Source organism: Pectinophora gossypiella, chromosome 24 (assembly GCF_024362695.1).
Source record: "Pectinophora gossypiella chromosome 24, ilPecGoss1.1, whole genome shotgun sequence".
Taxonomy (NCBI): domain Eukaryota; kingdom Metazoa; phylum Arthropoda; class Insecta; order Lepidoptera; family Gelechiidae; genus Pectinophora; species Pectinophora gossypiella.
In genome coordinates this window covers 10,212,284-10,226,583 of record NC_065427.1, presented here as the reverse complement: position 1 = coordinate 10,226,583, position 14,300 = coordinate 10,212,284, and the positions used below count along the sequence as shown (strand labels likewise).

At 43.7% G+C, this 14,300-nt stretch overlaps 2 protein-coding genes across 3 annotated transcripts in view; one reads left to right on the top strand and one right to left on the bottom strand.

Annotated features, from left to right (window-relative positions):
- LOC126377738 (facilitated trehalose transporter Tret1-like) overlaps window positions 1–14,300 on the top strand; it is a 214,370-nt gene that overhangs the window by 32,452 nt on the left and 167,618 nt on the right. The gene's annotated exons all lie outside the window — the stretch shown is intronic.
- Window positions 1–14,300, bottom strand: part of LOC126377762 (lysine-specific demethylase phf2-like) — a 39,791-nt gene that overhangs the window by 14,817 nt on the left and 10,674 nt on the right. Inside the window, exons 12-18 of the mRNA XM_050025591.1 lie at window positions 13,375–13,545; window positions 11,569–11,729; window positions 11,237–11,390; window positions 10,807–10,882; window positions 9,678–9,835; window positions 8,798–8,914; window positions 7,386–7,557 (exon numbers count right to left, since the gene is read on the bottom strand). Of these exons, the coding sequence (XP_049881548.1) occupies window positions 7,386–7,557; window positions 8,798–8,914; window positions 9,678–9,835; window positions 10,807–10,882; window positions 11,237–11,390; window positions 11,569–11,729; window positions 13,375–13,545 (1,009 nt within the window). The remainder of the gene's footprint in view (window positions 1–7,385; window positions 7,558–8,797; window positions 8,915–9,677; window positions 9,836–10,806; window positions 10,883–11,236; window positions 11,391–11,568; window positions 11,730–13,374; window positions 13,546–14,300) is intronic.

The window sequence follows — 14,300 nt, the reverse complement described above, 5'->3', positions numbered from 1 at the left end:
AGGGGAGCGGTATATGCCTAGAACGGAGATTACTTTCGGTATTTCTAGTAGGAGACTACAAGCTTGATCAAGTAAGGGTTCCGAGACCGAGACATTCCAATTTTTCTTAACATATGCTACGACACCACCATTTTGATTAATGTTAGACTTTGAGGAGAAACAGTCATAGCCCGCTATTTCATTTAAGATTATGCTTTCGTTTAGCCAACATTCCGTTAAAATGATAATATCGAAATCAGTATTGAGACGATGAAGTAGCACCAGGAAAGCATCAAAGTTTTTATTATAACTGCACACATTTACTGAGAGAATCTTAAATTGATACTTAGAATTAAGCAAGTTATTACAATTTCCCGGAGGAATCAGCTTACAAGTAGTGTTAAAAGAGTTATCAATATTATTTAGTAAATCCAGCCTATCCATAATAAACATGATTTGTTTTTAAAAATGATTGAATTGTGGAATTTGTTTTACGAGATGATAAAATCAGTCTAGGTGGAGTACATACAGTGAGTAAAATTAGGTGAAAATAATACAAAAATCTTATTGACACAGACCCACTTACCCTGCGAAGGGTTACGGTACAGAAATAGTTACTACCACAAATCACTCCGTATGAAGAATAAATATCACTAACCACACGCAATTTAAGTTTTAAAACCCAATACCGTAAGACGCCGTGAAAAAGCCAGTTTGTTGTGTAAGTCTCAAGCATAGTATGTGGCCACTTATATCAAACGTTATTTCCGGAAGCCTCGTCGCCGGGGTTTTGCTTGGAGTGCCCAGAGAATGGAGCCGACGAACCTTGTCGAACCTTTTCCAACACCGACTCAGAGGAGACCCGGATGATAGAGCTGGTTTCCGATCTTCTCATAAAAATGTTTCCATTGTTGGTCCACACATATTTGAACTTTAGATCGGAACCAATAGAGCGGGCCCTGCTAAAGAGAACTCGCTTTTCTTTGGTTAGGTGTTCATTTAGAAAAAGTTTTCTTGAGTTGCCGGGGACACCAATAGCTTCAGTAGTAAGCCCTCGACGTGCTCTAGCAGCACGCAGCATTTGGTCGCGGGCCTCCCGTCGTATGAAGGTGATAATTACGGGGCGTGGCCGGTCATCGTTTCCAGATTTGCCACCTTTCACTCCCACCCTACGGATATCATCGATGTCTCTTTGGTCCAGATCAACACCCAGCTTGCTAGCAAGCGTCATAACAGTATGAGGTAGATTCTCATTGTGTTCAGTCAGACCCGTCAGTTCAATATCCTTTCGAAACTGAAATTGCTCCCTGTTAGTGAGTTCCAACCTGAGTCCCTCCACCACAGTCTTCAAGTCACACAGCTCTGACTTACATTTCTCCACGTCGGCCACCCTTTTATCGATCGCATTCATTCGCTCAGATAACTCTTCAAGTTTGAAGTTTAATGTGGCTTTAAGGTCAGTTAAGTCATTTTTTACTTGGGAAATATCCGATTTAATAGTCTCCATTGTTGACAACTGGGCTTGCATTAGAGTGAGTTTGTGTAGTATAGACTCCAGCCTCTCCGGTGTTTGTGACTCTGTCAAAGGATCCTTACTAGAGGAATATCTTGAGTGTGGTACATCCTCCAAAGATGCAGCCGAGATTCTTGGAGGGGGACAATCCACTCGCGGTGAGGAAGTCATTTCCAGGGTTCCATCCAGAAGGGAGCCCTCGTCCCTGCACTGCTGACACTTCCACGAGCTTCTGTTAGACCCGAGCCTATTGAACCCACGCTCTGTAGTTCCACTACAGTGAAAGTGATAAGCTTTCTTACAGCACCCACACACCGGACCTTCACCGACGCCATCTTTGCACGCTGCACATCGTGTAGTGAACATTCTAAGGACAAATCCAAGATATCGTGGTACAAGTTACGACGTATTATTGGTTATTTATCGTAGACGACTTTGGTACCGGGCGGGGCAGTGCGCGTTCGTAGTACAGGTGTCGCTTACTTATCGCTTACTGATCGCCGGGTTGCGTAGTAGCGGGCGGGTCGCAGAATGTGGTTCGCAATTTCGAGCCGCGTTGCTCGTTCACTGGTGGCGCAGCAGTACAAGTGCGGACGCGCAGATCGTTGGCCCGAGGTTCAATCCCACCCGAAATCACTTGCACAATTTTTCACTTTTTCGTAGATGTGTAAAGACGCTGTTGTTTGGATGACGAAAAACTCGGTCCTCCCGGTGCGACAGGGACCGACGCATACAAAATTTAATATGGCCGCCGCTCTATATGGGATCCGTCACAAGATAGTACGAGAGGGACCGAACTTTACGTTGAATTTAAGCAATTTAAACACTTAGAATAAAATAAAACAAATTCAAATATTGTTAATCACGTCCGTTCACGGCGACAACTGAGGAGCGAAAAAAGATTTCTTCTTCTCTCCTCTTAATATAGAATCTTCTATTCTAGAAGAATCTTCTATTAATATAGAAGTTCACCTAACAACACACAAAACAAAAACACAAAGTATTTATCTGACTAATAACTAGTCATTGGGAAAGCTCTGCTTGTTGTCATTGTTAAAATGTATAAAACAAGTTTTTTTAAAGTCAAATAAAAGCCAAAGTCGACATTTGGTAGTATCGTAAAAATACGTTTCAAGTCGTTTACCAAAAGATTTGACTTATTTGTTTCGCTGGCTGACATTTTCCCATTTGAACCAAAACGGAAAGAGAGACGAATAAAAAGTCAACATAACGGTCAAAAATGTTTTGCGCCGGATTATTAAATGTTCTAAAGGTCCTTTGTAATCCGCCGTACCGCATTTTTTACCCAAAGCACTTTATTTTCATACAAAATAAATAAGAAATCAAGATTTTTAAAATACACTAAAAGCCAAACTAATGGTCATACAAGTTTGGCGCTATAGAAAAAAATATAAGAGGCATCTACTCGATACTCTCAACATGATATTTTTGCTGGTCAGCATTTTTCACATTCGAACTAAAACGTAAATTCCAATAAAAGTCAAAATAATGGTCATAGATGTTTGGTGTTATTAAAAAATATTGAGAAGCAACTATTAGACAGATTCGACATATTTTTTTCGATGGCCGGTATTTTAACATATTAACCAAAACTGAAAGTCCAATAATGGTCATAGAAGTTTGGCGCCATACTAATAAATGTTCTAACGGTCCTTTGTAATACGCTTGTATACCTCTTTTTCCCAACGGACATAATATTATTTTTTACAAAATGTATGAAAAATCGAGATTTTTAAAATCCAATTAAAGCCAAATTAATGGTCATACACCTCTGGTGTCATAGTAAAAAATGTTCAGATAATAACGATAACACATAATCTAAAGTGGGACGAACACATTATTGGAATCACTAATAAGGATAACTCCCTCTTATACATAATTAGAAAAGCTTTTTATCATATAGATACGGAATTGTTTCTTAGGCTTTACAAAACTTACTTACGTCAGACCGCTGTTAGAACATGGGTTTCAAATATGGAGACTTTACTATCGGAAGGACTCTACTAGAGAGAGATCTCTCTTTACTCGAGAGAGTCCAAAGAAGAGCAACAAAGATGGTGACAGTACTGGCTGGCCGGAGTGGACCTTAGCGGGGGCCGCAGGACTCTCACCTCTGGCTTGCCTTCATTGGCCAGCCAGAGTGGGGCGTTAGAGCTATACGCTCGCAGGATGCATAAGTCGCGAGTTGGTAAGGCGGGTAAACCGCCTCGCAGAAAGCGGTGTACACCTCTTGACATCCTGAGATGCTCACAACCATGTTGTTGCCTTGCCGTCCAGTCGCGTCGGCTAGATAGGTGACCCAACCAGTTAGTGACGAGTCACCGCCTGCCCAATGTGTCTCTGTTATTAAAATTGGTCGAGCAGGCGCCATAGTCCCCCATAGCCCCAGTATCCCGGTTCACTAACCCCCAACCCAATAGCCCCGTTCCTTTTGTTCCCATAATCTGCAATAGTCCTACACGAAGCAGGGATTGTCTTTGGGTGCACTCCCATAATGCATACAGGGATAATCGCCGGTTGATGTCACAACACATTTAGAGTAAATTGTCTTAAGGGGACTCCACGTGTTGGCTTCGGCCCCACGCACGCCTTCCAAAAGTCCGGGACTCCATGACAGACCCGACCCGAGACATGGAAACGACATACAAATAATAATAAGATTAAAAATAATTAAATAAAAAATATTTTCCCATGATTCGGGAATTTTTCGGGTGTTTATTTTATTTTCCCATATTTTCCCGATATTTTTTCTTTCCCACCCAATTTTTTCTTTCCCTGCCCATCACTAGTCTAGTGCAGAGTCAAATGCAGTGTTTAGTGCATTGTTTCGTGTAGTGTTCAAGTGTCGCGTAGAGTGCGAAATAAAGATCACTTTATTTACTTCGTCACCATCAGGTGACGAAGTTAAGCCGCGTAGCTCTGTGCAAGAGCTGTACCGTGTGTGTAGATAATAAATTCGTTTTCCCTTGGACTTAGTGTGTTTCCTTCCCAAAACGGAAGTGTCCGTAACTCTATTTTAGGTCTTGATTGAGTGTTATTTTTTTAAGTTCTTATGTGTAAGCGCTGTGCGTCTCTATTGTGCCATGCGCGTGCTAGCCCCAACACCATCATGAGCGCATTGGTGGACCGGTACTCGCCGCTGCTGAACCGCTGGGTGCGATTGCACGCAGTTACATAGCTGCCCGCGGCTTCGGTGACTCGGGTCTGACCCATGTAGCTTATTTTTATATTGTCGTCTTTTGAATCTGTTACTAATACTAGGTTAAGCTTTCCGTTACTAATATAATATGGGCTAGTTTCCGAAATAAATATTTTGAATTTGAATTTGATGGCTGTTCAAATGAAGTGCAATATCGGTTGTACAGTACCCACTTTAGAACCCTTTCGCACTATCATATTTGACATTTAATTAGACTTACGGTTGAATTCGTCAAAAGAGTTAATATGACATGGTTTCAAAGTGTATAAATATTAGTACTCGTGACCGTACAGTGTCTTTACACACCGTCGCTTGTGACAAAATACGCCGCGGACACTGTTACACAGATTGGTTGTCTGTTTGTTATACGAGGTTATATACTTTCCAGACGTTTAGGGTGCCTTTCCACCAGAGATGTGCTATGCTACGATGCTACGGATGCGTTTGATATCCACCAATCATAATCATTGGTGCACATAGCATAGCATCGGTGGAAACGGATTCAACTAAGATATGTTTTTTATATGGAAGGATGCGTGCTATAGATGTGTGCTATGGTTGCGTGCTGTACATGCGTACTTTAGCTATGTTCCGAGCAGAGTATAGTTGACGACAGGTCGACATGGCAATCGGGGCATGAGGTGAGCCGCGGAGGCGGGGTCGCCCCGCACACCCGCACAGTCCCCGCGGCGTCTTAGTCTTAGTGTCGCACGAGTCCGTATCGACCGCGTTTATCGATTATAATCTCGCTCACATAATTTATTGAATTAGAAATTAACATTAACACAAAAGAAAAACAATAGATTTAAAAGAAATCTAATCTAAATATTTATGGTCAATCAAAATTATAAATATAGCAAGTATATGTAAAATAAACTTGCTATATTGAAAACTAAGAATAATATTTTAGAAATAAAATTAACGTTAGATGATTCAGATGAATAAATATTAACTTAAATGAAAACGTGGTATTATTTTATTCACATTTTGTTACATATATAATAAAAGCAAGCAGCAAGCAGTGGCTGCAAGTTGTCTTTGATTACTTGTGGCTCTGCCCACCCCATTAGGGATTACTGGCGTGAGTTTATGTATGTATGTATGTATATAATAAAAATATATCGATATTGGAAACGTCACGTCACTAGAGAATTGCCATGTCGACCTGTCGTCTACTATACCTACAGTATGCCCGCATTTTTCGCTGAAAGTAGACATGTCATGCGTGGAAGCAAAAAGTTATTTTATATTTCGCAATGTGCGCCGGTGCCCCCGCCGCTTCCCTACTATCGATACGTAGCATAGCTCGTAGCACGGCTACTTTGCGGAGGCGCATCTTCCTCGCACAGCTACATAGCTTAGTATTGGTGGAAAGGGTCACATAGTTTCGTAGCGCAGCTTATACATCTTCGCAACAAAGCTGCATAGCACATCTCTGGTGGGAAGGCACCTTATTCCTATACTAGTCAACGTGATCCCACAACTGGGCAAGATACCCTCTATCTATAATAACTGACCTATCGCCAAAGTTGGTGCGACGAAGCTAGCGGCTTCTGGTTGCGATGCGTTCCCTCTGCCTACTCCCATTAGAGGCAGCGTGAATATAAACACATCATTATTAAAACACGTTTTCACCAGGAATGTTATGGACGAACGTCTCATCCGCCTAAAACTACTGCAGCTTCTTACAACCTATAATACCAACTACTGCCCACGGCTTCGCTCGCGTTAAATTCGGGTTAACACGTTTCCCATTTCCTAATGTACCATTTTTTTTTTGTAGGAATACCTTGAAAACTACGAAATTTCCAAAAAAAAATGGTGCTAGATTTCTTTGTTAATCACAAAAGAACTAGCATTCAAATTTTTAGCTTTCTACCATGAAAAATTGCGGAATGCTCCGTACAAACTTCCACTCCCCATTTTAGAGAAGTGAGGGGGGGGGGGGGGGGGGGGGGGTTAGAAAGAGACAAAAAGTAACCTATGTCACTCACCATCCCTTCAACTATCTCCACTTAAAAAATCACGTCAATTTGTCGCTTCGTTTTGGCGTGAAAGACGGACAAACAAACGAACGAACAGACACACACACATACACTTTCCCATTTAGGCTGCGTTACCATTGACGCGGAGCTGGGCGGAGAGGAACGGAGATGTGCAGGAATCGACCAATCACCATGAGGGAGAGAGTGACAGAGCGTCTTCGTTTTTCGCACTCTCGAACGCTGTGATTGGTCAAATCCGCACATCTCCGTTCTTCTCTGCCCATCTCCGCGTCCGTGGAAATCCGGCCTTCTTCTTCTTATCGTGTGGGTTGTGACGTGGATTACCAACCTCATCAACCCTGGTGTCAGGGTTATGATTAAGCCGCCAAAGGCCCCTGACATGGCTCATGTAACGATTACTCACTTACATCAGTAAATAGTAGCCGGGACCAACAGCTTAACGTGCCTTCCGAAGCACGGATCATCTTAATCAGGCGATCAGCCTGTAATGTCCTAACCAAACTAGGGATCACAAATTGATTTTTGTGATATTTGCCCCCAACGGGATTCGGACTCGGGGCCTCCGGATCGTGAGTCCAACGCTCAACCACTGGACCACAGAGGCCGGCCTTATTAGTACGGATGTCCACACCGGGATTCGGACTAGGGAGTTTCGGATGTCACTCACCTTGGTGCTTGTAGTGGTGTTTGTGGCGGTTTCGTTTGGGCGCGTGCCTGGGCGCAGGCTCGTCGATGAACAAGTCCGCGTCTTCATAGTCGTATGTGTTGGACACGCGTCTCCGTACAGGCCGCTCTGACCGTCGCACTGGCGCTACTGTCGGCTTCTCTTCTTCTATTACCTGGAAGGAGATTACTCAAATTACTTACGCTGACACACACATAATAGTCCACTGGTAACTTTATAGTCCAGTGGTTGAGCGTTGGGCTCACGATCCGGAGGTCCTAGGTTTGAATCCCAATGGGGACATTACACAAAATTTCACTGCGATCCGCAAATTGGTTGGGATATTGCAGGCTGATCATCCGATTGTCCGTAAGATTATCCTTGCTTTGGAGGAATGTATTGTTACTGTGGTGTCCTCTAATAATAAATACTTTCTTTCTTTCTTTCAAATGGAATTCCATAGTATCTGATTGATGATGATGATGCTTCACAGTCGATTTCCACTACAGCGACAGCAGCTGGTGGTTTCATTGACGGTTGTCATTCAAGAGCTTGGAAAGTCTGCTCTCTGGTGTGCTCTGTGATAGGCGTGAGTTTATGTATGTATTTTTTTTTTTTTTTTTTTTAATTAAGATGGGTTTGCTCTTGACTTCGTTCTTCCACGAGGAGAAGAAGAGATCGACGTTGGAACGAGCTTACCCAGAAAATGCCTATTCACCCGTGATTTAAAGGACCCCAGGTTATAAGATACAGGAAACACCGACGCCGGCAGCCCATTCCATTCCTTGGCTGTGCGCATTATGAAGGATGAAGCGTAGCGCTTGGTGCGGATTAGTGGTATGTCAAACAAGTAAGGATGGTAACCCGCCGTACGTCTGGATGTCCTCAGGTGGAATGGACTTGGGGGAATGAGCTGATGGAGCTCCTGTGCACACACCCCGAAGTACAATCTATGCGTGTATATGTCCTCAGGTGGAATGGACTTGGGGGAATGAGCTGATGGAGCTCCTGTGCACACACCCCGAAGTACAATCTATGCGTGTATATAGTAATTAGTGATGTGCCGGATCGTTAAAAATGTATATCCGCGGATACGGATATGGATACGAATCTTTATTTTCTTAAAAAAAAGATTAAAGTTTAAGTTATTTCATTGTTATAAAAGTGATATTTTATCTTGCTTTCATTATAAAGATCTATCTATCTAAATGTTTGCAATATAAAGGTGCCAAATATTTGATTTTAAGAAATAAAAACAATCTGAATGGAATTTTATAGTTTTTTATTTAATAATTCTACTTAATCACTTGAAAAAGATCCGTAAAAGATCCGCGTGAAAAGTAACGGATACGGATTTTTCTTTTCGGAAAAATCCGGATTCGGAATATCACTAATAGTAATTAAACTTGACTTACATAGTTAGTAGCAGGCGCGGCGTACTGTTGCGCTATAGCCGCGTCGTATGAAGGCAGTTGGTTGTGGTACGCGCCATTCATCGGCTCCTGTACTGCCACCGGCGTGTACGCTGCCGTCTATGGAATATAACAACACCACCGCCATAAGAAAGTAAAATTACTTCTTCTAATCCTTTTATCCCTGGGCTCAATATTGCTATTTGACATTTGCTTGCATTGCGCACTTACTTTTATATGCGCAAATGTCAAATTGCAATATTGCTTTCTTAGATGAATTGCATCGATGTGGCCATCTCAACCCCCCTGGTCTATATCGGGCGGGCCCTTTCGTTGTATGTCACAATACAACGTTAATACGTTTTGTGGGTATGGTGTCGTTGGGATAAGTCTCACGCGAGTCCCTCTCAAATCCATGGTCTACAGGTAATACAAAATCGTTTAACCCCCAGGTCAGAGCTCGTCGGGACGGGTTTTCCACAGGTCTTCTAAGGACATGACCAATCGAACGACATTTCCGTGTGGAGATATCAGCCGGTAAGTTACGAGAAAGATTTATTTATGATACGGGAGTAAGTGGAAGGGTTGGAAGAGGAAGACCTAGGCGCACATACCTCGATCAGATCCAGAATGTTTTAAAGAAAGGCCAGGTCAAGAGTACCGTATACCGGCGAGCATGCATGAAGACTGATGAGAGTGGAGGAAGCAAAAGTGGTGTGTCAGGGTCGTAGTAAGTGGAATCCCGTGGTCAACGGCCTACCCCAACGGGAAAACCCCGCCCCCCGCGGTACGATTTGCGTTGTGCCATTTTTGAGCCAGAAGAACGCTTCCATGTTTCTTTCCATTCACAGGGTCTTGTCGGTCAACAGCCTCGCAATCTTACCTGATGGTGAGGTGGCTGCATCTCGTATCTTGGGTAGTTGTCGGGCACATACGCCACCTCAGTGCCGCTCTGGTAGCCGTAGTCAGGTTGGTAGGACGCTGGTTTACCCGCTTCTGCGTATTGATAATCTTGTTGGATGTCCTCTGCTGAGTACATACCTGCAAGATAACATGTCTTAGTCTATCGTGTGGGTTGTGAGGTGGATTGCCAACCTCATCAACCCTGGTGTCAGGGTTATTATTGAGCCGCCAAAGGCCCCTGACATGACTCATGTAACGACTTCAGTCAATAGTAATTAAAGCACATAATAACGGGTTCTTACCGCGTTTAAATGGGGATATGAGACTCCCGATATTTCGACACTGTTGCAAGTGCCATGATCACGGGATGACTGATGAGATTGGAGTGGAGTAGGTAGATTCAATAGTGACTGGGACCAACGGCTTAACGTGCCTTCCGAAGCACGGATCAACTTACTTTCGGACAATCAGATGATCATCCTGTAATATCCTAACCAAACTAGGGACCACAAATATTTTTTTGTGATATATCCCCACTATATATATATATCCATCCAGCCGTATTCGGCCATGGCGACAAGTCTCCAATCTAGGAACGCCTAAGATGCGCTCTTATATGGCTGACGTAACCGATCTTAGCAGCGAATGTACGGCCACATTCACTGCACGTCAGCACACCTCCGATATAGTTGTAAGTTATGGCCGCAGATGGTCGGGCCTTCAGCTCGTCGCGTTTCAAATCAAGCTCTTCCCGACGTTTCTGTTCAAAACCATACACCTTGGTGTTCACAGTATGCCTCCATTGCGGCCGATCCTGGGCCAGTATCTCCCACCGCGATGGGGCCACGCCGCATCCTTTCATGTGGCGTTTGAGCACATCTTTGTACCGCAAGAGTTGGCCGCCCTGTTTCCGCTTGCCCTCTTGCAATTCCGAGTAGAAGATGCGCTTTGCTACTCTGTCATTAGACATACGGGAGACATGCCCACACCACCGCAACTGCCGCCACATCAAATAGGCCTCAACGCCTCCAACATTCGCACGTCGCAGGAACACCCCACTATAATAAAGAAGAAGTGGTCCAGACTATAATAAAGATCAACCAACTGACCTGCCCCGTAGCTCAGCTCACCCCCCTCAGGCCGTGGCGCTTGCAGATTATCATTCGTAAACAATATCTGCTCCTCCTGAAAACGAAACATACATAATGTTGAGTCCTCCTCCTATCGTGTGGATTGTGAGGTGGATTACCAACCCCATCAACCCTGGTGTCAGGGTTATTACTGAGCCGCTATAGGCCCCTGACATGACTCATGTAACGGCTACGTACTTACATCAGTAAGTAAGAATGTTGAGTGACACTGTAGCGTACATCTTAGAATACAAGTGGTAATACAAGTGGTAGGGTAAACTAATCTCAGCTTCGAGACTGCCCTCAAGATTATGTCAACGTGACAGTTCTTATATAAAAACGTCCTTGAGCATGACCTTGAGGGCAGTCTCAGCTGAGATTAATTTATTAATACCACCATTGAACTTACTTGATAGTCTCCAATGTCCTTCTTGCTGATCGTCCATTGTTGTAAAGGTTTCAACGTGGCCCTGTCTGCTCGTATGAGGTGGGATTTCAGGATGGAATGTTCCGGTATCGGGTAGGGGGGAGGCGGTTGTTCGCGAGAGGATGAAGGTGATGCGCTGTAACAGAAGATATTTGTATAATATAGGCTCGCGTTTGACCACGATCTCACCTGATGGATTTTAACCACTAAGGTTAAAATAAAATTAAATGGTGTTTACAGGAATTAGCACCATTACCTTAGTAGGTCCGTTTTTAAATTTCCATTATTTTTTTCTCCTTTTTCTTGGTACTTACTTCAATTTAATCCTGAGTACGTTCTTCTTGTCCTGCCTGTCCACATACGGGTCCTGGTAGCTCTGCATCTCCTCATAGTTCTGGTACACCACCTCCTTGGCCTCCGGGACGCCGTTCATGTACTTCGCGTCTTGCACGTACCTGGTATCCTGGTATACTATCTGAGAGGGAGAAAAACATAATTATTAAACGGCCTCCTTGGTCCAGTGGTTGAGCGTTAGGTTCACAAGCCGGAGGTTCACGGTTCGAATCCCGGTGGGGATCGAATAGTGCGTCTGACCACGATCCCGTCCGGTCTCAAGTAGTGATGTGGTCTAAGGTGGAGCACGCAAAGTCAAATAGTGCCTATTGGATCTAGCATAGAAAATCCCCAAATTATATGTATCGGGGAACCTTCACCGACGATCTGGAGAAGGTCGCGGGAAGCCGCTGGATCGCAGCGGCAGCGCAGGACCGATCGTCGTGGAGATCCTTGGGGGAGGCCTATGCCCAGCAGTGGGCGTCGTACGGCTGATGATGATGATATGTATCGGGGAACAATGACGCAGGGAGAAAATTCCATTCTTTATCAGTTCGCATAATGAAGGACGAAGCGAATCTAGCGGTTCGTAGAGGAATGTCGATCAGATATGGATGGAATCCCTCCCCGTGTCGTCCGATGGTGGAAAGGTGTAGGTGGTAACAGTTCGTAAGATGATTCCGTACTTCTGAGGGCACGTTAAGCCGTTGGTCCCGGCTTTTAGCCGTAAAAACACCTCCACCAACCCGCAGTGGGGCAGCGTGGTAGAGTATGCTCCATACCCCCTCCGGTTGATTGAGGGGAGGCCTGTGCCCAGCAGTGGGACGTATATAGGCAGTTTATGTTATGTAATAGGGGGCGAGCCTATTGCCGTTAACCGGGCACAAATCCTGGAAATCACGTGATATCAATTATCTATGAACCAAACATGCATTGAAACTCACAAGGTCGAAGTCCAGTGGTTCACAGCCGAGGGATTCGGGATTCGAACTCTTGACTCTAAGATGACAGGTGTTACTTTTTTTTTTTTGTTTTTGTTTTCCCCGAAGGGTAAGGCAAAGGGAACTATGCCCATACAGCCATGTCTGACGTATTTTTTTTCTTGATGATTAATGAAATGATGAAAGGTGATGATGATGAAACCTAAGCGCCCACCCTCGGAGTAGACTCCTACTCCGAACCCCAAACGAATTAACTCAAAAGTCCGCATAAACTTTTGAGTTATGAAGCGGCTTCCTGACACGAAGCGAAAATAGGCAGATACACTTTGTTTATTGAATACTCCAATATAATAACACTCGCGAATGTCTTCCGACTAACTTAATGCGATCATTAACCACAAAACACCACTTCGTATTAATTATTTAGATTATTCAATGAAGAAAGCAACTGTCCCGTTCCCGTTTCCCGCCAAAAAGCCTGACAGGTGTTACTATGTGCAACTTACCTCTTTATTAAAGCACATAATAACGGGTTCTTACCGCGTTTAAAAGACTGATGAGATTGGAGAGGAGTAGGTAGATCCATAATTTTCTACGGGCAGACATATCTGTCTACCCTCTTTCTTTGCCGTTTGTTTATGTTTTTGATATCGGAATGTTCGGAACTCGCACGAAACTCACTACGACAAACCGCACTCACTGTGTCCTCACGTTTTTTCACCACATTAGGCCGTTTCAAGCTTTATACAACACCTACTACTGGATTCCACATGCTCGATAATTTGAACCCGTCTTCCCTATTATGTATTATGTGCTTTAATTATGATAATAACCGCGTAAACTTACCTCTTTATTGTCAATATATAATCTGTCGGAGTACACTTTGTCTTCAACAAACTCGCCGTTCTGTCCCATGTGCATTATTGGTTTGGGCAGCGTCAGCTTTAGGGATTTCTTCTGCTGCGCCTGCGCCTTGGATTGGGACTTCTTTGGTGACGGGTTCTTGGGCTTGAACTCCTGGAAAAGAGGTGGTAGGTATCAATAATACACGGTGTTAGTGACACCGCAACGAAAGACATCAATGACGACGATGTAACTTATTTATTGACGATTTTATTCAAATCAAATCAAAAATTATTTATTCGGACAACATAAAATCCATAGGGTTAGTATCAAAAACTTACATACTAAGTTAGTTTACAAAATAAGGTGGACGATATTCGGATTTAAATCCGCCCGCCATCCCAATCAGGTGTCACATTAAGGGCCAATCGTATTTATCGCATTCAGGATTCTGTTGTAGCTGCCGCGCACTTTTTCCAACAGTGAAGCAACTCGCTTACGCAAGATTGCATGGAAACCGTCCACTCGTGCCTCCGCGAACATTCCAGAGGGTTTATTGATTGCATTCACTGCATATGAATGTATAGCTAAGTTGACGTGAAGTTTTCGACGTATTTTTCTATGACGCGCTTTATCTATTGTATTTATACAAGATGGAGGGATAATAGGAATACAAAACCAGTATATAAAGCGAAGGTTGGTGGTAGGGCTGGCAGAGGAAGACCTAGGAGGTACATTGACCAAATTGGAGATGTCCTTAGAAAAGGTTCAGTACGATCTACTCTGAACCAGCGTGCGTGTATGAAACGATTAATGAATGTGCATGAAGCAAGAAAAGTATGTCAGGATCGAAGCAAATGGAATTTCATATATGCTCTGCTTACACCGGTGAGAAATAGTGAGTTTACGTATGTATGTACGTCATACAT